Source organism: Ailuropoda melanoleuca, chromosome 5, assembly GCF_002007445.2.
Source record: "Ailuropoda melanoleuca isolate Jingjing chromosome 5, ASM200744v2, whole genome shotgun sequence".
NCBI lineage: Eukaryota > Metazoa > Chordata > Mammalia > Carnivora > Ursidae > Ailuropoda > Ailuropoda melanoleuca.
This window is the reverse complement of record NC_048222.1, coordinates 68,742,008-68,766,209: the sequence shown is the minus strand read 5'-3', so window position 1 is coordinate 68,766,209 and position 24,202 is coordinate 68,742,008. Positions and strand designations below refer to the sequence as shown.

The 24,202-nt window shown below is 33.7% G+C and overlaps 1 protein-coding gene across 5 annotated transcripts in view; it reads right to left on the bottom strand.

The window, feature by feature from the left end:
- Positions 1-24,202, bottom strand: part of DPH6 (diphthamine biosynthesis 6) — a 317,109-nt gene that overhangs the window by 136,036 nt on the left and 156,871 nt on the right. For 3 of the 5 annotated variants that reach the window (XR_004625731.1, XR_004625730.1, XR_004625732.1), the window contains exons 7-8: positions 23,691-23,785; positions 16,576-16,663 (exon numbers count right to left, since the gene is read on the bottom strand). Coding sequence is in view for 2 of the 5 variants with exons in the window: in XM_002917811.4 (XP_002917857.1) it covers positions 15,194-15,247; positions 16,576-16,663; positions 23,691-23,785 (237 nt within the window). In the remaining 3 variants the exon portion in view is untranslated. Of the gene's footprint in view, positions 1-7,769; positions 8,383-14,490; positions 15,248-16,575; positions 16,664-23,690; positions 23,786-24,202 lie in introns of those variants that run through there. The other 2 variants (XM_011223160.3, XM_002917811.4) reach the window with 2 other exon arrangements.

Here is a 24,202-nt window from a genome sequence, read left to right as displayed (position 1 = left end):
ATGAGTGAAGTCATATGGTATTTGTCTTTCTCTGACTGACTTATTTCATCTATAACTTTTGACTTCTTAAAAACTTAATTACTAATAGCCCACTGCTGACTGAAAGCCTAACTGATAACATAGTCAATTAATGTATATTTTATATGTTATATTTATTATGTACTAAATTATTACAATAAAGCAAGCTAGAGCAAAGAAAATGTTACTAAGAAAATCATAAGGAAGAGTAAATACATTCACAGTACTGTACTATGTTTTTAAAAAAAATCTGCATACAATAGATCTGTGCAGTTCAAACCCGTACTGTTTAAAGGTCACCTACATATTTTTGTGAAATCCAAGAGAATCACCAAAAAAGATACCAGAAATAAAAAAAAAAACTTTTGTAAGTTAGTGCTATAAAAAATCAGAACTTTTATGCAAATGATAACTTGTTAGAAAAACATAATGTAAGAAAATTATAAATTATAGCTAATATTTAGTGAATATTTGTTAAATGGCAGGCACTTTTCAAATACCTTAAGTTTATTGTATTTATTAATTTCTTCTTCAAAACTACCTTTTTCATCAAATATAAGACAACATCTGTAGGACACAAAATTTCAAAGATGTTAAAATATGGAATATGTGTCTTATGATCAGTAAAATTCAGTATTATCGCCCTTGTTTTTATTTTTTTAAGAATTTTATTTATTTTAGAGGGAGAGAGAATCTCAAGCAGACTCCCCACTGAGTGTGGAGCCTGACAGGGGGCTTGATCATACCTGAGATCATGACCTGAGCTGAAATCAAGAGTCAGATGCTCAACTGACTGAGCCAACCAGGAGCCCCATATCATCCCTATTTTAAAGAAGGAGAAACTGGGACAAGAGAGGTTAGAAAATTTGTTCAAGGATGGTCAACATGAAGGTGGAAGGCAGCCTGGTTCACTTTCTATTTCTGGGTATATAGAAATCAAAATTTTTCTAAATTAACCCTGTATCCACAAACTTTACAAAACTTAGTATTAATTCTAAGAAGTTCATAGATCTGCTTTACATTTTCTATTTATACAGTTACAATCTGTAAGTAATAATTTTATTTCTTTCCTTCCCTAGCATACATTTATTTTTCTTGCCTTCTCCACTGGTTGAACAGAAGTTATGATTTCAGGCATCCTCATTGTATCTTTAAACTCAAATGAAAAGATTTCATCACAGTGGAGTATGATGTTTGCTGCATCTTTTGCAATGGTCATATGCTTTTGTCTTTGTTATTCTGTTAATATGGTGAATTCATTGACTGATTTTCAGTTGTTAAATCAGCCTTGCATCCCTAGAATAACCCAACTTGGCCATGATGCAGTATTCATTTTGTATCTCACAGGTTCAATTTGATAATGTTTTATGAGGAACTTATAAATGTATTTTCATGAGTAAGATAGCTCTACTATTTTTTAAATTTCTTAATACATTTCTTAATTACCAGATTTTATTATTTCCAAGTATATTTAAAAAAAAGAATCACGAGTCTAAGGTAAATATAGATTGAACATATATCAAATATCAGTAAAGACTGACTTTACCCACTGAGTAAAGCTAATCCAAGGGAATCTGAGAGAAGATACACTGATGAAAGAACTCTGGAATAAGACGGGGATAGATATACAAAAATGGCTAATGTCCTACAGGGCAACAAAACTGTAACTTTTGGGATTATCTGTTCTATCTCATAGAAATCATTTGCATCCCTACTAGACAAAAATCTACATCTCCATTAGTAACTTCACAGAGTCTAGGCCTTAACCAGTAAATTTTAAGTGAAATAAAAGTTTATCACCTAGAAAATTAAATATTCCTTGAGTAACCTTGTTCAACAATACTCCAGAATAACACTAAAATGACACATGTCATCCTTTCCAAAACATTTTCACAGAAATCTCGGTTATACTTAACAGAAATCTACATTGTAATAACCTCATAAAATGAATATCTTATATTGTTTTGTTGGAAAAGTTTCTATAAAATTGGCAATATTTCCCTTACATTTTTGGCAAAATTTACAAATGAAGCCATTTAGACTTGGAAGTGTGTGGGTTTTCGTAATACATTAATCTAATATAAAGGACTATTCGGATTTGGTATATTTTTCTGGTGTCAAATTTTTTTGGGGGGAATTTTTCCAATTCATCTAAGTTTTCAGGTTTACTAGCATAAAGTGATTCGCAATATCCTCTTTTTTTCCTTTTAACATCTGAAAGAACCATAATGTTGTCTTCCTTTTAAGATTTCTGGTACTGTTTACAGTTGACCCTTGAACAACATGGGGGGTGGGTAGAGGCACTGACTCTTTGTGCAGTTGAAAATCCACATATAACTTTTGACTCCCCAAAAACTTAACTACCAATAGCCCACTGTTGCCTGGAAGACTTACTGATAACATACACAGTAATTAACACATATTTTGTATGTTATAGGTATTATATACTGTATTCTTAAAATAAAGTAAAATACAGCAAAGGAAATGTTACTAAGAAAATCATAAGAAAAAGAAAATACATTTACAGTACTGCACTATATTTATGGGAAAAAAAATTCATGTTCAAGTGGACCTGTACAGTTCAAACCTGTGTTGTTCAAGGGTCAGCTATATCGGTGCCTTCGCTTTTATCTCAGTGTTGCCAGGGATTAATCAAATTTAGTCATTTCCAAAAATGAACCGTTGGGTTTGGTGACTTCTTTATTATATGTTTATGTCCTACTTAATTTCTTTTTAAAACTTCATTATTTTTGTTTCTTTGGGATAAACTGCTTTTTTTTTTTAAGATTTTATTTACTTGACAGAGACAGCCAGCAAGAGAGGGAACACAAGCAGGGGGAGTGGGAGAGGAAGAAGCAGGCTCATAGCGGAAGAGCCTTATGTGGGGCTCGATCCCATAATGGTGGGATCACGCCCTGAGCCGAAGGCAGACACTTAACGGCTGCGCCACCCAGGCGCCCCTAAATTGCTATTTTTTATCTAACTTCTTATGATGATTGCTTCACTCATTGATCTTCAGCCATCTTTCTTATATATATATATATGCACACACATATATATATATACACAGTATATATTTGAAGGTATAAACTTCATTAAAAATTATTGCTTTAATGACATTTCACAATTTTGATATGTCAAATTTTTCATTAGTAATTTGTTAAAGAAATTATTAAGTTCCCTCAGGATTTTTTCTTTGTGTCATGGATTACTTAGAAATTTATTGCTAATTTCCACATATATGAAGATTTTCAAACTCTCATTTTTTTATTGTGGTTAAAAACCCACAACATAAAATTTGCTATTGTAATAATTTTTAAATGCACAGTATAGCATATTGTTGTGCAATAGATCTCTAGAACCTTTTCATCTTGCAAAACTGATAGTACATACTCACTGAACAAATACTCATTTCCCTCTCCTCCCAACCCCTGGCAACTAATATTATACTTATTATTTCTAAGAGTTTGAGTACTTTAGATACCCCAAATAAGTGGAATCATGAAGCAATTGTCTTTTTGTGATTGGCTTATTTCACATAGTATAATAACCTAAAGGTTCACCCATGTTGTTGCATACGACAGGACTTCCTTCTTTTTTAAAGCTGAATAATATTCCAATGTATGTATATATCACTTTTTGTTATCTATTCATCTGTCAATGAACATTTAGATTGTTGCCGTATCTCAACTATTATGAATAATGCTACAATGAGTGTGAAAGTACAAATTTCTCTTTAAGTCCCTAATTTCAATTCTTTTGGATAAATATCCAGAAGTAGGATTGCTTGGTCACGTGGTAGTTCTACTTTTAATTTTTTGAGGAATGTCTGTACTGTTTTAATTATATAATGGCTGCACCATTTTACATCACTACCAAAAGTGCACAAGTGTTCCAATTTCTCCACATCCTCACCATCATTTGGTATTTCTTCTTCTTCTGCTGCTGTTGCTTCTTTTTTTTTTTTTTTTTGATAGTTGTGATCCTAATGAATGAGGAGATATCTTATTGTGGTTTTTATTTGTATATCCCTAATGATTAGTGATGCTGAACATATTTTTATACATTTGTATGCCTTCTTTGGAGAGATGTATGTTGAAGTCCTTTGCCTATTTTTAATTGGATATTTTTTTTGTTGGGTTGCAGGGGTTCTTTATATGTTCTGGATACTTAATATGGCTTGCAAATATTTTCTCCCATTCTGTAAGTTGTTTTTTCACTCTTTTGTTGATTTCTTTGCTGTGCATACATTTTTAAGTTGGATATAGTCCATTTGTCTATTCTTGACTTTGTAGTCTGTGCTTTTGGGTGTCATATCTAAGAAATCACTGCCAAATCTAATGTCATGGAGATCTTTCCCTATGTTTTCTTTTAGGAGTTTTACAGTTTCAGGATTTATGCTTAGGTCATTAACCCACTTTGAATTAATTTTGTAAATGGTACAAGGGAAGGGACCAAATTTATTCCTTTGCATGTGGATATACAGTTTTCTCAACACCATTTGTTGAAAATAGTATGCTTTCCCTATTGTGTAACCTTGGTACTCTTGTTGAAGACATTTGACCATATACATGAAGGTTTTTTCTGGGTTCTCTATTCTGTTCTATTGGTCTACATGTCTGTTTTTATGTTGGTACCATACTGTTTTAATACTGTAGGTTTGCAATATTTTTTAAAATTAGTAAATGTAAACTACTGTTTTTTTTTCTAGATTATCTGGGCTACTTGGGATACTTTGAGATTACATATGAATTTTAGACTGTTCTTTTCTATTTTTGCAAAATAATTAAAAAAGCAGTTGGGATTTTAAAGGGATTGCATTAAATCTGTGGATTGCTCTGGGTAGTGTAGATAATTTGACAATATTAAGTCTTCCAATCTATGAACGTGGACTGTCTTACCAATCGTTTGTGTCCTCTTTAATTTTTTCTCAGTGTTTTTCTGTGGTTTTTAGTGTATAAGCAATTCACCTCCTTGGTTAAATTTATTCCTAAGTATTTTATTATTTTTGAGGCAATTGTAAATAGGACTGTTTTCTTAATTTCCTTTTCAGGTTATTTCTAGTGTTTAGACATGAAACTGGCTTTTGTGTGTTGCAACTGCTTTTGTATCTTGAAACTCTGCTGAATTCATTTACTAGTTCTAACAACTTTTTTGAGCGAAATCCTCAAGGTTTTCTACATATAAGATCATGTCATCTGCCAACAGAGAAAATTTTACTTCTTCCTTGTTGATTTGGATGACTTTTGTTTCCTTTCTTATTTTATTGCTCTGTCTAGAACTTCTAGTACTATGTTGAATAGAAATGGTGAGAGAGGGCCTTGCCTTGTTCCTCATCATAGGGGAAAGTGTTCTGTTTTTCACCATTGAGAATAATGATAGCTCACGGGCTTTCATTTATGGTTTTTATTATGTTGAAGTAATTTCCTTTTAATTTTAGTTTGTTGAGTGTTTTCATCATGAAAAGGTGTTGAGTTTTGTCAAATGCTTTTTCTGTATCAATTGAGTCATGTAGTTACTGTCCTTTAATGTGACATATTGTTTGATTTTCATATGCTGAACCATCTTTGCATTACATGAATAAATCTCACTTGGTCATAGTGTATAACTCTTTTAATGTTTTGTGGAGTTCAGCTTGCTTATATTTTGTTGAGGATTTTTGTATCACTATTCATCAGAGATACAAGACTATAGTTTTCTTTTCTTGTAGTATCTTTGCCTGATTTTATGCCAGCTTCATAAAATGAGTTTGAAAGTGTTCCCTCCTCTTCACTTTGTTGGAAGAGTTTAAGAAATCATGTTAATTCTTTAACTATTTGGTAGAATTTTTAGTGAAGCCGTCTGGTTCAGGGCTTTTCTTTGTGGGGAAGTTTTGATTCCTGATTTAATCTCTGTACCAGATACAGTTCTGCTCACACTTAAAATTTCTTCATGATTTAGTCTTGATAGGTTGTATATTTCTTGAGTTTTATCCATTTCTTGTAGGTTATTCAATTTGTTGGCATATAATTGTTTATAGTAGTCTCTTATGATCCTTTTTATTTCTGCTACAGTAGTTGGATTATTTTCTCTGTTATTTTTATTTTTGTTGAGTCTTCTACTTTTTTTAGTCTAGCTAAAGGTTTGTCAATTTTGTTGATCTTTAAAAAAAAACACACCTTAGTTTCATGGCTTTTTTCTATTTTTTCCTAGTCTTTTTTTTTTTTCTTTCCCTGCTTTATTCTTTATTATTTCCTTTCCTCTGCTAGCTTCTGGTTTAGTGTGTTCTTTTTCTAGTTCCTTGAAGTATAAAGTTGGGGTGTTGATTTGAGATCTTTTCTTTTGTTTTCAATGTATCTGTTCACTTTATAAATTTCCCTTTTGGCACTGCTTTTGGGATTCTGTAAGTCAATATATTTACATTTATCAGAAGGCTCTACATTTTCATATGCTTTAGCGTTGCTGTCTAGTGTCCTCTCTTCTTCTTTTTTCTCTTTTCAACTTAAAGAACTTCCTTTAGCAATATTTTTAAGGAAGGCTTGTCTAGTGGTAATGGACTCCCTCAGCTTTTGTTTGTCTGGGAAGGTCTTTATTTCTCCTTCCTTTCAACTCTTCTGTATGTTTAACATTTTCCTTAGTAAAATGTTGGGATAAAGCAAAAATGAAGTTAAGAAAGTTCCAAATAAAAACTAAGAAAATTTATTACTAGCAGACCCACACCAAAGGACATTAAAGACCTTAACATGAATGTTATTAGCTAGAATTAAATATTTGCTTATTTCTTGAGGAAACAAATTACGGTGAAATGGACAAACCATAAACATACCATCAATGAATTCTGATGAATCCATTACTGTTATCCTAAAAGTATCCTCACTTTTATGTCTGAAGAATATTTTTGCTGGGTACAGAATTCTAGGATGACAGTTATTTTCATTTAGTATTACATAATATATGATTCCATTGTTTGGTTTCTTTTCTTTTTTTCCTGTTCAAAAGTTAGGTTTTATTCTAACAGTTGGTTCTTTGAAAGTATACTTTTTTTAAACATATTTTAACTGTTACCAATTTTTTTTTACCTTTCGTTTCTAGCAGTTTCATCATCATATGCCTAAATATGGATTTTTAAATTTAGCTTAGGGTTCATAAAACCTCTTGAATCTGTACCTTGGTGTGTTTCATCAACTTTGGAAAGTTCTCAGCCATTATCTTTTGAAATAGTGCACCTTTCCCATTATCCCTCTCCTTTTGTTCTGACACTAATTACACGTATTCTAGACCACTTCATTGTTTTTACTTCTCTTAATCTCTAATGTACACTTTCTTTGTTTTTCTCCATATTTCATTCTTAATATTTTCTTTGGAACTTTTGTCCAATTTACTGAATCACTCTTTGGCTGTATCTACAGGCTTCTCACAAGCTCACTACCACTATCTCCCAAATGAACAAAAAGTTTGGTCTTATTACTCTCAATCTGGGTTTAAATCCTTCACCATGGAAACCCAGGATTCTCAGGCTATGCTTACTCCATAAAATCTAATCCCTATTTCTATGGACAATGAGGCAACTTTCTCACTGTCCCCTTTATTTTACACATTTATTTGTTTGTCTCATTCCATAAGATAAGAGTTTCATAAAGCAAATGATTTTTGGATATTTAATTCACTATTGCATCCCTAGTGCTAGGCATATAGATGTAAGCACTCAATAAATATGTGTTAAATAAATGAACAGTATTCCACTTTTCTTTTATAAGAAATCACCAAAGTGAAACTTTATAAAAACATCAATCGGAAACTTTATTTTTAAAACAACAATGACAATAACAATAACAAGCTGCATACAAGAGCTTAACAACTAAATAAATAGTAGGACAAAATATATAGACAACTAGAATTTGAAAGCAGAGAAGAAAATCAATTGATTGGTTATTTTTATTATTCTCCCCCAAATTGATAGGTCCACAACAGATTTTGGATTAAAAAACACTTTTCCACTGTTTAGTATGATCCTCTTGACAGAGTCATATGTTGTTGATACTACTGAAATCCATGCATTAGCGACAGAAATGAGTCAAGTAGCTCTCTACGTTTGAGTGAATGTGATGCTTGATTTATTACTCTGCTCCAATGACCGTGTGCAGCAGCAGTGACTTAATAGTACCCAAGGCTGAAATCTCTCTGAATCTCAGGTTGTATCATTGAAGTTTGTAGAATTAATCCTAATTTAAAGCTTGTGAAATGCTTTGTTCCTTCTTACCAAATCATTTTTCTGCTCTTTAGCTTGAGGACAAAGGTCGGGGAGAGGGTGGGGTAGGAAAGCTGTACTGAACTCAAATGTTGGTGAGTAAGTCATCATTCATCTTCCTTCTTCCTTTGTCCCCTCTGTAAGGAAATATTTTTGAAGTAGCATAAAGACAATGGCAGCATATCTCTCTGGATAGATCTTCAAGTTTATACATGTTGCTGTGAGTGGTGAGAGCAGATTCCCATGCATAACAAACTCAAGAGTCATGCTTTTGGTCCTCTTTTATTTATATATATATAAATATATCCTTCCCCCAGCATTCTCTGCACAGACTTTACCATAGGATCAACTAGATTTCAATCCACATTGTAGGTACTGTTTTCACTTGAGTTCTATGGAAAATTTTAAAAGGCCCTATTATGTCTCTTTCTACCTAGACTACAAAAGTGTTGCAGAATAACATTTACATGTTTATTTAGCACTGGAACTCACTACACCCATATCCACCCCCTATAGTTAATTTTCTTAATCAAATATTTTAAAATTTACATGTATACACTCATTTTAAGAAATCATAAATTATAGATATGTAAATATTAAGCTTTTCTGTTTTTCCTCTTCAGGCCCCTTGCCCCCAAGATACCTAGCCAATATTATCACTCTGGTTATTATGTGCCCACCCTTACCATCCTCATTCAAATATAAATGAATAGATAAGCTCCTGGAATCCATCAATATTTTTCAGAAAAACAGGATCATATCCTACACATCACTCTAGACAGACTAGATATCTGTCACTAATCATCCTGCTGGGAATAATGATTACCTGTAATAACTTTGACTTGAACTTAGATTTAAAATTACTTTGTAATTTATCCTTATTTATAGTGAATTTCACGGGGGGCTAATAGTTTTTTAAACAGAGTAGGTGGTCATAGGTATTTGTTAGACTGAAGCAAAAAATAAAACCACAGAGATAGTTTAATGCTGCAAAGTTTTTCAAGATATTTGATGGTATAACTGAAATAAAGCCAAATAAAATGAAAAGAGCCAAGAATGGGCTAAGAGATTATGATATCCTTAAAAGTTACAACTTCTAGGAATGTGGGCTTTTACAATTCTGTAAAATATATAATTGTCCCATGAGATTATTTCAACAAAAATCAAAATTAAGTACTAAGCAATAGTAGTCCATTAATAAAACTGGGGCTAAATTTCTGTGAATCTGTTTCTTTAAAAATGCAGTGGCTTTGTCAACAATTAATTTGAAATATTATTCCTCATAAAGCTGTTTGGAAAATCTAAAACAACTATATAAGGAAGAAAAAGCTTGTGAATGGTGAAAAGTGAAAGTCTTGATTCTTCTGTTAAAGGTTATGCATTTTAATATGATCTTTCGGCTGATTTATGTAAAGCTTTGTATTTTTCATTTTCTCAAGCCTGTCACTGCAGTGATGAATGGTACATTTTAGCATCAAGTTTGCCATAAGCAATAAAGTCAAGGCCCCAAAGAAATTTTAATATATTTCCCCATTTTTAACCTGGAGCTTTCCATTATTCAGTTATTTTGTTTGGGATCCCCTGTTTAGTTGATACAATTTTATACTCACATAAATAACTTTGCAATTTTAACTTAAAGATAAAATTTAAATAGATTAAATATTAGACAGATATGTTTAAGGGTCATCATATGTAAAGTGAAAATCTTAGTGATAATTTAAATTTTACACTAACAGCCTGTCTAGAGGTTGTATTTTACATTCTAGTTTGCTTTAAGAGCATTTTTCTCTAACAACAAGATAAAAGAAAAATGAACAAGAAAGTGACTTTTGTTGAATGGTATGCAACATGAAAAGGAAGCAATGTCTATAAAATTCTGTAAGAAGAAAAAAATGAAATAAGAAAATAACAACCAATTATAAATTCAAAAATCTTATTCCAGAACTAAGAGCTGTTACAGAGAGTATAAAAATGAAAAAGGAACAGTCCTCAAGAATTTTACAACTTAGTAGAAATAAGATAAGTCCTTAAACATAAAGCTGATTAAGTTATTTGTCACAAGAAAGGAAGAAACAAAGCGTTAGGACAGTATATCTTGTGTGGCTAAATGTATGAGTATTTGATTTCAAGCTTGCATCATGGGAAGGATGTAACAGTTAAAGAAAATGAAGAAGAAAGGAAGACATATAAGATCGAATAAGCAAAGGCAAGGGAGGAGAGCAAGGCAGAGTAAGGGAATATCCATGCATCCAATGGTTCTGTACTACTGAAGCAAAGGATACATGTAGGGGGTTTCTGAGAGCAAGACTGAGAAAGGATGTTATGGTACCATGTTAGACAGTCTTCAATTAATGGCTAAACATCCTGTTTATTTAGAAAACAATGTAGCTGTATTATGTTTTTTTGTGCAGAGACACAAAAACTAGGAAGAAAAATCAATATGGAAGTGGGATAGAATATGGGGATAATGAAAGCAAGGTGTTCACCTAAAGAAGTTGTATGTTGTCCAAGAGTTTGGGCAAGATATGACTTTAACTAGAGAGATGGGCATGGAGATGAAATGGTGTAAAACACATATTAGAGAATTAGCATGTAAAGAATTAGATAACCAACTGAATGTCATTGTAAAGGAGAGAGAGCTATAAGAGATTATGCCAATATTCTGCTCCTGAGTTACTAGGGGGACAACAGTTGTGTTAAGAAACAAAAACAGGCAGAAAGTACACTTGGAGAAGAAAATGAGTTAAAGTCTGTACACAATGAACTTGATACATATTGGCAGTGATGTCCAGCAGCCAGTCAGAAATAAGGATCTAGAGATAAGGAGAAAGTATATATATCAGCAGGAAGACCAGAAGGAGAGTGACTTTAGAATCATCTGCATAGAGCTGAAAAGTAGATTGTGGGAGAAGACAAAATCCCAGAGACAGAAAATGGAAAAAGAAAAAGAAAAAAATGGAACCTTAAAAAGAAATGTTGGGGTATATACACTTGTTGAAGGCAAGAAGCAGAGAAACTACTGATGGAGACAGAAGAAATCTTGAGCAAGCAGAAGAAGTCAGAATGGCACAGTGACATATAACCATTACAGGGGAATTTTTCAAGGAGATGGTCAATATTATCAAGGAAAAGGATTAATTATGGATTATGAACATTGAGAAAAGACCAACAGCAGTTTATCAAAGTAACTGAGGTCAAGCTAGATTGCAAATGTGTTATAGAGTGAATTGAAATTAAAGGAATTTAGGGAACAGATACATTATTTTCAGAGTGATATTCAAGGTCCTACATTTTACATCTCATTATTATTTGGGGTGGAATGTTAATTAATTTACTATGAATTTGAAATAGCAATGTGATTTTGATAAAACATGTAAAAAAGTATCTGCTATTTTGTCCTCCAGCATTTATTTATCTTTCTTTTGGAAATTACACTTTGTTTTCCCTCTAGAGCATACCCTTCTCTATTACCTGGGTGAGGTCAAGAGTAAAGATGGTGACTTAGCCCAATCTTTGCCCAAGCCACTGAGACACAATGGGATTTCTGGGAAAGAAACTCTCACTGTTTCCCTCTGGTTCCACACTAAGAATGTCATATCAAAGCTTGCCATTTGGAAAAAAAAATAAAATAAAATCCTAAATAAGGCAACATTTAATAGAAGTTATAATAATGAAGACAAGTAAAATGTCTTAGCAAAACTAATGAAAGAAATCACAGAACTAAATAAATAAATGGAGAGATATTCCAGGATCATGGGTAGAAAGACAATATTGTCAAGATGTGTTTTTTTCTAATTTGATCTATGCAATACCAATCAAATGTCAGCAAGTTACAAACTGATTCTAATGTTTATATGGAAAGACTTAGAATAGTCTAAAGACTTAGGATAGTCAACAAAATATTGAAGGAGAAGAATAGTCAGAAGGCTGACATTACTGACTTCAAGATAAACTATAAAGCTACAGTAATTAAGACATTGTGGTATTAGTAAAAGAACAGACAAACAGCAAAAGAACAGAATAGAGGGTTCAGAAATAGATACACACCAATACAGTTAACTGATCTTTGGCAAAGGAGCAAGGCAAATAATGGAGAAAAGACGGTCTTTTCAACAAATGGTGCCAGAACAGCTATACTTCTACATACAAAAAAATTAATCCAGACACAGTCCTTATACTTCTTTATAAAAATTAACTCAAAATGGAACACAGACCCAAATATAAAATGTAAAACTATAAAACTCCTAGAAGATAACATAAAAGAAAATCTAGATGACCTTTGGTTTGGTGATGACTTTTTAGATACACTATGAAAGGCATGATACATGAAAGAAAGAATTAATAATTCATGAAAATTAAAACTTCTGCTCTATAAAAGACAATGCCAAGAGAATGAGAAGACAGCCATAGACTGGAAGAAAATATTTGCAAAAGACATGGCTGATAAAGAACTACTATCCAATATACAACGAGCTCTTAAAACTCAATAAAAAAACAAACAATTAAAAAATGAGCAAAGATCTGAACAGACACTTCACCAAAGAAGATACAGGAATGGGCAAATAAACATATGAAAAGACATCCAACATCAAATGTCATCAGGAAAACGCAAATTAAAACAACTATAACACTGCACACCTATTAGAATGGCAAAAGTCCAAAATATTGACAATATTGAAAGCTGGTGGGGATGTAGGGCAACAGGAATTCTCATTCATTGCTGGTGGGAAAATAAAATTGTACAGCCATTCTGCAGGACAGTTTGGTGGTTTCTTATAAAACTAAACATAGCCTTAACCATACGATCTGGCAATCACACTCCTCAGTATTTACACAAGGGAGCTGAGGACAAAAACCTGAACATGGGCAGCTTTACTTGTGATTGCCAAAACTTAGAAGCAACCAAGATGTTCTTTGGTAGGTGAATGAGAAGTAAACTGTGGTACATCCAGACAATGGAATATTACTCAACACTTAAAACTCATGAAGACATGGAGGATGTTAAATGCATAGTCCTAGGTGAAAAAAGCCAGTGTGAAAAGGCTACATATTGTATGACTGCAATTCTATGACATTCTGGAAAAGGTAAAACCATAGCGACAGTAAGAAGATCAGTGGTTACTAGGCGTAAAAGGGAAAGAAAGGATGAATAGGCAGAGCACTGAGGATTTCTAGGGTAGTGAAACTATTTGGTATGATGCCATATGGTGGATATATGTCACTATGCATTTGCCCAAACCCACAGAATGTGCACTATTAAGACTAAACCATAATGTAAACTATGTACTTTGAGTGGTGAAGATGTATCAGTGTGGGTTCATTGATTGTAATAAATGTTCCATGCTGGTGCCAGATGTTGTCAGTGGGGAAGGCTGTGCATGTGTAAGGGCAGGGGGCATACAGGAACTCTCTGTTCCTTCTGCTCAATTTTTCTGTGAATCCAAAATTGTTTTAAAAATATTAAGTCTACTCAAAATAAAGTTGTCTAAGGTCAGCACAGATACCAAAAAATTGTGTTTTTTAATAACTTGGCTATTGTAGATAATGCTGTTATAAACATTGGGGTGCATGTATCCCACTGAATTAGTATTTTTGTATTCTTTGGGTAAATACCTAGTAGTGCAACTGCTGGATTGTAGGGTAATTCTACTTTTTACTTTTTGGGGAATTTCCACACTGTCTAGAGTGGCTGCAGCAGTTTGCATTCCTACCAACATTGCAAGATGGTTCCCCTTTCTCCACATCCTCACCAACACCTGCTGTTTCTTGTGTTGTTGATTTTAGTCATTCTGACAGGTGATATCTCATTGTAGTTTTGACATGCATTTCCCTGCTGATGAGTGATGTTGAGCATTTTTTCATGTGTCTGATGACCATCCGTATGTCTTCTTTGGAGAAATGTCTGTTCATGTGTTCTGGCCATTTTTTAATTGGATTATTTGTTTTTTGGGTGTTGACTTTGATAAGTTCTTTATATATTTCAGATACTAACCCTTTATCAGATATGTCATTTGCACATATCTTCTCCCATTCCTTAGGTTGCCTTTTAGTTTTGTTCATTATTCCTTTTGCTATGTAGAAGCTTTTTATTTTGATGAAGTCCCAGTAGTTTTTTTTCCCTCCTCTTTCCCTTGCCTCAGGAGATATACCTAGAAAGAAGTTGCTACAGCCGATGTCAAAGAGGTTACTGCTTATGTTCTCATCTAGCATTCCTATGGTTTCAGGTCCCACATTTAGGTCTTTAATCTATTTTGAATTCATTTTTGTGGATGGTGTAAGAAAGTGGTCCAGTTTCATTCTTTTGCATGTTGCTATCCAGTTTCCCAAACACCATTTGTTGAAAAGACTGTCTTTTTCCCATTGGATACAAAAATTGGATTTTTCAATGTTATAAAATAACCACTAAGATTTAATGATACTCTTCCTGATTGTCCAATACTGTTGATAAAATGAATACTATATCAAAACAAAAATGACAAGTCACATCAGTAACATCCAGTAGAATAAACTTGATCGGCTAAGTAAAGTGATTGCCTTTTCATCCCAGTTTTCAAATGCTCTCTGCATCATTATATAATTAGCAGAGATGAGAGCATGAAAGAGAGAAGGAGGAAAATAAAACAGTGTGATGAAAGCAAAGGAATGTTACAGAAATGAGAACTGGAGGTGAAGTAGAAGGGGAGAAAAGGGCACATATCATGTACAGGTCATGGATAGGACATGGTAACAAAAGTCAGAGAACCCTCAGACGTCACCAATAATAATGACTGAGGCTTTCACATTTTCCCAATTAATCAATGTTTCTATTAACTTCTTCTGATAAAGAGCTGTATTTCTAAGAATAAAAAAAAATCCGGAGAAAGAACTGGATATAATAGTTGAGAAAATGCTATGTAGTTTTTTTCAGACAGAAATGGCAGCTTAGTAAACAAAGTCCAAAAATGTTCTTCAAGAATTATGTATATAATTAGATGTTCTGTAGTTGTCAGTCACTGAGGACACCTAAAAAAAAAAAGAAGAAGAAGAAGAAGAAGAAAGAAAAAAAGAAGGAGGAAAACACACCATATTTATTCAGTGTCAGTGAATATTCCACCTTAAAAAAATAACATTCTTTTCTTAGAGAGGGCAAATGGGCTGTGAAAACAAATGAAATACTAAAACAACAAGGTGAACAATGACCTATTTAGGTAAAACTGAACATAAAATGGCTGATGTGTCTAAACAAAAATGCAATGTTTTTTACTTTGCTTGTGTGCACATGGCAGCACTAGTAGCAGAGAACTAGAAAGTAAGAGGTTCCTTTCATTAGATATGAAGGATGTTTGAAGAGTAGAGCTTCATTTTCTCAAGGATTACCAACTTTTTGGGAAAAGGTCACCAATAGTCATCTACTAGCTTAATTCAGTGACCTACTTTCAATCCTGTCTAACCTAATTTTTCTAGACACTGATAATTATTTTTTTCCTTTGGAAACTCTTTCATCCTGATTTCTGGAGTTACTTTTCTTTTCCTTCCTTTGCCAATCTTCATTAAACCCTCTTGGTTCTACAGATTTCCTATCATAGATATAGTTATAACTTGGGTATGCTCAAGACTTGTTGATAGAGCACCAAAGATGCAGAAAACTTCTTCTATCCTTTATATTTCAAGTAGCAGACTTTTAGAAAATTTTTTATATAATTCTAGTTAGAACATACAGTGCAATATTAGTTTCAGGAGTAGAATTCAGTGATTCAACACTTACATACAACACCCAGCAGACCCTTTAATCAAAGAGTCTAATCCAGACCTTTACAAGACATCCTTAAATTGGGATTCTGTTATATCTTGACAATCAATATATTTAAAATTCTTTATCACACTTTTGCTTCACTTTCCATCTTTCACTTGTACTTCTGCTCTCTTGGATATTTTTGGTTTTTTTTCTTCTTTTCCTCTACTCTTAAACTTTGTATAATGAAGCTCCAATTCATTCTCAAACCTTTTCCTTCATGTTTATGTACAATGAACTAATTCTTATTTTACTAGGTGATTTAATATTTGGTTGTATACTGTCTTGTCTTCTCATTGCTTAATATATATATGATTCCCTTTTTAACTGAATTGCAAACTCTTCAGAAATATAATTTCTTAGACATCATATAGAGTTCTCAAAGCCATAAACATCTGCAAAATTCTTACTGACTGAAGATCTGGAAAAAAAAATCACTAATGATAAAATGACTTTTTTTTTAACCCTTTTATCTGTTATAGAATTATAGATACAGAGCCAATGCATATATCCCAATTTTCTCTTGAAACCACTGAAAGTGAATCTTAGATTTACTTGCCTTGTCCTCCAAGTGCAATTCCAAAAAGCGTAGATAAGCAACAGGTGCAAATGCATCAGCTGAATGTGTGACCACCTCTGATGAATCCCTAAAACACAAAAATTTTATAATGCGCTTATTTACTACATAAATTGTGGCAGATTGCTCTCTGCTAGTGACTAGAAGAGACCAAAAATCCTCCTTTTGTATTTATTTCCACTTAAAACAATATGTAGTGGTTAATATCTATTTTTAATAATCCAATATTTAGTTGGGAAAATGATCGAGAACGCTCAATGTACAAGAAAAGGTAAGGAAGCTTTTGTCTTTATAACGACACAGTTCAACTTTCAGGTTCACTCAAAGCTCTCTGAACAGTTTTGAGACTTAAATTCCTATTCAATTTCATTTTCACAAATTTGCTTGGTAGGGGCTAACCATTAAACAATAGCGCTTTATCTTCATTATTCCTTTCATTTTCAAGAGGTAATTCATTCAGTGTTTCACACAAAATCTCAATTATCCTTCACAAAAGCAGTACTGGTGACGGTTTTAAGCTCTAGGTGAACTCTTCACACTGCAATATCATTGCTATTAAAATTGATTGTCTGACATAGTAATTACCACATTCAGGTAAAATGGTATGAACTGCTTGCTGGCACCATATGGATATATGTAAATTAACTCAACTTTTATCAAAGGTACCCTGTAAAGCACATATGAATAACTAAGATTATGTGTGAAGTTCTAATAACTAATTATTTTTTATTGTTGTTTATTAAGAAAGCAATAGTGTTTTGCATTTCAACTGAAATTTTAAAAATAGAATTTCCCCATATCTCTTTAATGCCTTAGGAACTAGTTTCATTGTTTATATTAATACATTGTTAGCATTTTAACCTTTGTAGGATAGCAAAACAAACTGTTACTCTATTTGACTTTGCCATAATCTAAGGTATTTTTCAGTCAACTTTTGTAATGTAAAGTTATTTTGTGGCAATAAAAGGAACCTCAAAATACTTGGCTCCAAAATATTAAATTTTCATGGACAAATTCTGTTTATTTTCCCCTTTGAATGATCAGAGATAGAGAAAAAATGTTTGATGCTTAAAAAAGTCAACTACCATTCATGAACCTTTAATATCAAATATGCCTCTGGTTAATGCTTAGGAAAAAATAACATTAAAAAGGGCTTCTGTGACATTACAAGGAAAGCAACTTATGTTATAAAAGAAACAGAATTATTAAAGAGTCAGGATCCTGACAGAAAAATATAACCTGCCTTCACAGACTATATCAACCAAAAGATATCTTTGGTATAATGAGGAGGAGGAGAAAGAGAAAGTAAAGAGCCCTTGCTTTCTCACACCTGCCCCTCTGGCTTGTTAGCCCTAGTCTTGTTTTTTCTACTTACTCCAAAATTGCTTGTTCTGGTTGTATCTTGGCTAATCGATCAGATTCCAATTCCAATTCCTATGTACAACGTAACTATTACATTAAATTTCAATCTCCCTGTTCCTGATCTCAGACTTGGAAACTGTCCTTGAACCTTAATTATGCCTAATCTAGGCAGCCTGGTTTTGATATCCTTGACAATGGAGTGCACCAAAACTATAATTAACCTGGAACCAATGCTATGTCATTAGAAAGGGTTTCAGGCCCTCCCTTCTCAGGCCAGTTATCTGCACTAGAAACAGAAGGTTGACAGCAAATAGCTCTTTTAATGTAATTATTGCATTCTGAGTAAAGATTGTTATCCAGAGAAAATATAGAATATTCTAAGCACTAAATAAAAAAGAATATGATTTTTATGGATTCTATTAAACCCATAATCTCTAATTGACTAACATCATTTCATTCATTTATACCAAGCCAGACAACTGGAAGAGACTAGATCTCAAATAAACAGTTTTTAGTTTCAAAAAGAATAATGCCACTTTTGCTCTTCTTCTCCCTTCCAGAAACTCAACTTTCAAGGATCTTCGGCTTCTGTCTGCTTCATGGATTTCTCTGAAACCTAGAGTAGGATCTGTTGGAGTATCCTCAGAGTGACCCAGAAAATTAAGACAAATTGTGCCACGGCAAAAATGCTTTTCAGTTGGCTACTCTCCTCCCCTTTCCCTGTTAATGCAAATAGTCAGTCGGGGCACTACCTCTTATACAACCGAGGCTTCTCTGTAGCCAAGGGGGTTAGCCCATGTTCCCTTTCACTGCTGCATTAAACTTACCCCTAGATACAACTTCAAAAGGACAGCTGAGTCAGGTCAGGGTCCCAAGGTGTGAGGTCAGGCCCTATCCCCCTCATTTAAAAACAAAAAACCCCCTGATATTATCTCTTGAGACAGCCATGGTGTTTGTTTCTACCTTTCCTCTAAGAAGACAACTGTATACAGATATTCCCTGTGGACTCACACTCATCCTCATAGACAACCCCAGTATCATTTCTGTGAAGCCTTCCTTGACATTTTCCAACAGTCCTAGTTTTCTCCTTTTATGTGCTTTCATAATGTGTTCACAGCCTTTTCACTGCGCATCCACTACATTATAATTATGTGTTTGTAGGCTTGTCTTTCTTCTTAGAGAGGGACCAAGTTTTGATCACCTTTGTCTGACTCTGCCCCAACCTACCCCTCTCGGCTCAGTACAGAGTACATTGCCTGGTATTCATCAGACATTTGTTGAATAAATGGCTGTACAGTGAAACTTTGTTAAGTATCTTCACATTACACACTAACTACTGAACTCTCACAAAGCCACACTGATTTTTTAATTACCTATCTTCTCATGAATACATACTTCCTCATAGGTGTACACTGCATGTATACATGTACACATATATACATGCTCACACACACCAATAATACCACATGCTATCACCAGCATAATACAGATAACATTTAATAGGTCTAAAAATTTAAATGTAAGGAAAATAGTTCATAAATTTCAATAAACCCCAGGTGATACAGGATAGATGTCAGAAGATAGATAAGTACTTGATTCATCCCCACTGCTAAATGCCACATTGTGATGCCCTGCACTGAGTTATGCCTTGAGTGGGTATAAAACAGGAGTAGGTGGGAAAAATGAATACAAAGTGTTTAACCATAGAATTTAGTACTTCCTTCCTTCCCTCCCTCCCTCCATCCATCCCATGTATAAAAACTTTACATTAGTAGTATAGTAATATTGATAACTCAAATGGAAAGATAGGGATGTATCAAATACTGACATTTTGAAAATATGTTCATTAATAGAAATCACTTTCACTAATACAACATTAAGAGTTCAGTTCTTGTGTCTGATAAACACACATATGTATTTTAAAGTAAGAAGTAATAAGAAAGTAGGCTCTTTATTTGAGGACCTACCATTGTCCCACAATTATCCTCCTTTCATAAAGCCTAAGCTGTAATTCTTCTCAAGTCCTCTCAGAAAAAAATAAAATAAAATAAACCCCCAAAAACCTTTACTTTCTGATCTAAAAATCTCTATCTAGAAGTGAGTAATCACACACTAATTGACATGAAAATGAATTGTAAAATGCTCTAGTTAGAAAATTTTTAAATTACTTCCAGACAAAGACTGCTATATCAGTCTTTCCTACAAGATTTTAAAAATGTTAATTGGGGCAAAATGTGTCTTATAATAAACTTCCAGAACCACCCCAATTTCTCTAAATTACTTCATTATACAAAAAGTATTCAATCTGTGTTTTTGGGGAAAAAAAGCCCCAATAATAATCAAGTCATTTTGCAAGTAAAAGTTTATTTTTTCTCCCCTTAGAGGTCATCTTCTCCTTTTCATCAAAAAAATTTGAATCAGGGGCTCCTGGGTGGCTCAGTCGTTAAGAGTCTGCCTTCGGCTCTGGTCATGATCCCAGAGTCCTGGGATCGAGCCCCGCATGGGGCTCCCTGCTCAGTGGGAAGCCTGCTTCTCCCTCTCCTGCTTCCCATGCTTGTGTTCTCTCTCTCACTGTCTCTCTCTCTGTCAAATAAATAAATAAAACCTTTTAAAAAAATTTGAATCAGAGATTTGAAATTGGATTCCTCATAATCAATTAGTTTTATGCCAATTGTGGCAGACCATAGAACAGGAGAAATTTTAATTTGTCCAAAGAATGAATTCAAAGTTACAGGATCCAGTATTATTAATGGTCAATTATTAACAAACAGTTACAAGAACTAAACTTATCTTTTAATTGTATCATCTCTAAATAAAATAACTTTCATTTACATACAGTTTTAGAATGTACAATATATATTGCTCTTAGTATCACATTTAGTGCTTATTAGGTAGCTATGATAAGGACATTTTCTATTTAAAAGAGGAGAAAAGATTTTATATGTAATAGGTGACATGCTTTCTCCACTAAACTAGGGTATGTCCCACCTATAACCTCCAATTATAACCTAAAAAGGAACACATACAAGTTAAGTGAAAATGGGATAAGTAAAAACAACTAATAAATGACTAATTCAATAATATTTAACAAATATTTATTAGTGACAACTATGTGTTCTAAGAGTTCAAGAATGAGAACAAGCACTAGAGGGAATGGCAGCAAAAACCTTTAAAAATGGAGGGATTTTTCCAGCATAGGAAATACAGCCAGTAGTACTGCAGTAGCACTGTAAGGTGACAGACGGTGGCCACACTTGTGAGCAGAGCATAACCTATAGACTTGTCCAACCACTATGCTGTAGACCTGAAAGCAGTGTAATGTAACACTGTGTGTCAACTATGGTTCAATTAAAAAGAAAAGAAAAAAAAGGGAAGACTTAGCAAAGAGCAGAAAAACAGGAAGGCAAGCTAGAGAAAAGGCATCAGGTAAGAAAGTTATGAAGATAAACTGAGGCATAGCCTATGAAGAAAAGAGCACAGAATATGCTTAAGCATCAGAATTAGATGAGCGATGAACTGATAAATGAGTACGAATGAAGACAGCGCCTCCTCTGTGTTCTCAAGACACACACCTGTATGTTAGCACTTACTTAGTTGATTCTCCTGTCTCTCCTGTTACAGGAGAACTTCTACACAGCAGAGCAGTAGCTTACAGAGTTCCATCCACATAATTCACCTCAATGAATGATTATTCAATTGAACCGAACAGCTCATTTCAGCACTAGAGGGTTCTAACATACCTCCCCGGACATCCTTCTCTATAAGCATGACTAATTTCTCTCATGCCATTGTGTCAGCCAAACTTAGGTTTCCTTGCCTACAAATGATGTCTACAAAAGTTTTTGTTTTCAGATCTCAAGCACTACAATAAACAGACCTTCTGCTTATGTACTGTAAAGCAGTATAACTCTTAAAATTCTAGGTTGGTCATAAAGACTTCTAGGACCTCAAGTTGTCAAGTAAATGGGAAAAGTTGTATTCTTTGGCATTTTTCTCTTACCATGCCTTTTTTTTTTTTAAAAAAACCAATTTAGTTAGTCCCATATTAATAAGTAAATATACTACAAGTTCCCCATTATACTGTAATTTCACCCTTGCATGCAAACACTCTTCTTGAATAACGAAACAGTATTTTCTTATAGAAGACCTAACGTACACTTTATTCATAATTTTTTAAAAAAATATTTTATTTATTTATGTGACAGAGAGACAGCCAGCGAGAGAGGAAACACAGCAGGGGAGTGGGAGAGGAAGAAGCAGGCCCAGCGGAGGAGCCCGATGTGGGGCTCGATCCCAGAACGCCAGGATCACGCCCTGAGCCGAAGGCAGACGCTTAACGACTGCACTACCCAGGCGCCCCTATTCATTCATTATTTTGTGATCACAGTAGCCAGAAGAAATATCTCCCACATATGAACTTATAACTTTTATCCCTTACCATCTTCTGTCTTCCACTCAACCTCTGAAGGCAGGAGCTATTTTTGAACATCAATGGTGCCCAGTAGAATGCTTTAGACACAACAGGACTTGATAAATATTTGCCAAATAAATTACTCTGTCAATGATTATTAATGGAAAAGAAGTAGAAGAACATGAAAGAAGTAAGAGTGGATGAATATTACATATATGATAATGAAAATGTCTTGGCCATGTTTCAGTATATAAATGTATTTTCTAGAAAATTCACCTAGAGTTGTCTTAATTTTTTTTCTTTTTTTAAAAAAGATTTTATTTATTTTTTTGTCAGAGAGAGAGTGAGAGAGCAAGAGAACACAAGCAGGGGGAGGGGCAGAGGGAGAAGCAGGCTCCCCACCGAGCAAGGAACCGGACGCGGGACTCAATCCCAGGATCCTGGGACCATGACCTGAGCTGAAGGCAGACACTTAACCGACTGAGCCACCCAGGTATCCCATTTTAATTTTCTTAGATCATTCCTCCACTCATTATTAGTAAGTACAAAGAAATCGCCCCTTAGTGGTGAACATGCTAAAACTGTCCCCTCGATACAGGATGGCAATCGTTCATCAGTGGAGTTCCTGAAGTCAAGCATATTTCTGCCAATTTTTTCCAAGAATAAGAGTTTAGGAAAAGTAGATAAAGTGCTCTCCTAGCATAGGAAAAGAGCAACACAAATTAGAGTACAGATAACAATGTTAACAGACTGAAAAAAGTACGTCTTGTTTTTCACTACACTAATTTTAACAATCTATGGCAAAGAAATCACAGTGCTTGCCATAAACTGAATTCACTCAAAAACAAAGTTTATATGTAAAAATAACCCCAAATAATAAAAGAGAAATGTTTAGCATTACTATTCCAAGTTTAAAAGCCAAGAAAAAGGAAAAAGAGGATGGAGTTAATGGAACCCACAGGCTACTGATGTGGCAGTTTATCAAATGTAGCTGTAATGAAAGATAAATAATACAGGCAATTCACACTTCATGAAAGGATAAAAGTGTCAGTGTGTAGGTACCAGTTTTACTGCAGGGCATAATCAGCAAGTAAACGAAAGTGCAATGTCTAAAAAGTTTATAGCCTTCTATGAAGGCCTCGTCTTGTCAGGTATTGATTTAGGTATTCAGACGACTTCACTGGTATTAAACAAATTGAGTGTTTGTGAACTTAGAGGACACGTTCTATTTCTCCCAACAAAAGTTGCCTCAAGCTTAATGTTAAAGTTGTTTCCATCACTTAAATTTAAGGAAAGGGAAGAAAATGCTGAAATGATATCTTACACAATTATTTTCTTCTTAAATAGAGGGCAATCCAAAGTGAATGTTTCATACTCTCCACCTTCTCCACAAACATGGACTCCGTACTTCTTAGAAAGCTGGAAATAAGAGAACAACAACAACAAGAACAACAAAAACAGGAAACTTAAAATTAGACAGCAAAAATTCTCAATTAATATTATTTTTTCCTAAAAAAAAATCCATGCAACAAACTTTAATTCCAAAATAGATCACAAGCTACAGGAAAAAACTTTATATTTCTACTTAAAACATGTGTTTAAAGCCATTTGAAAAATGTTATCATTAAAGCACAGGAGTTTTAGTAATCCCAAAATCCTTATAAAAAGATGTAAAGGGCCAACATTTTATGTATAACGAGAAAATTTAGAGATTACCATAAATTTGAGGAATGACACTAGCTTTAGATTCAAAGAAGACTAAGGAGAGTCATTAGGTAGTAAATGAGGCTGTATGCAGCCAAACTGTGCTTCCCACTGCCCTTTGACCTACATGTG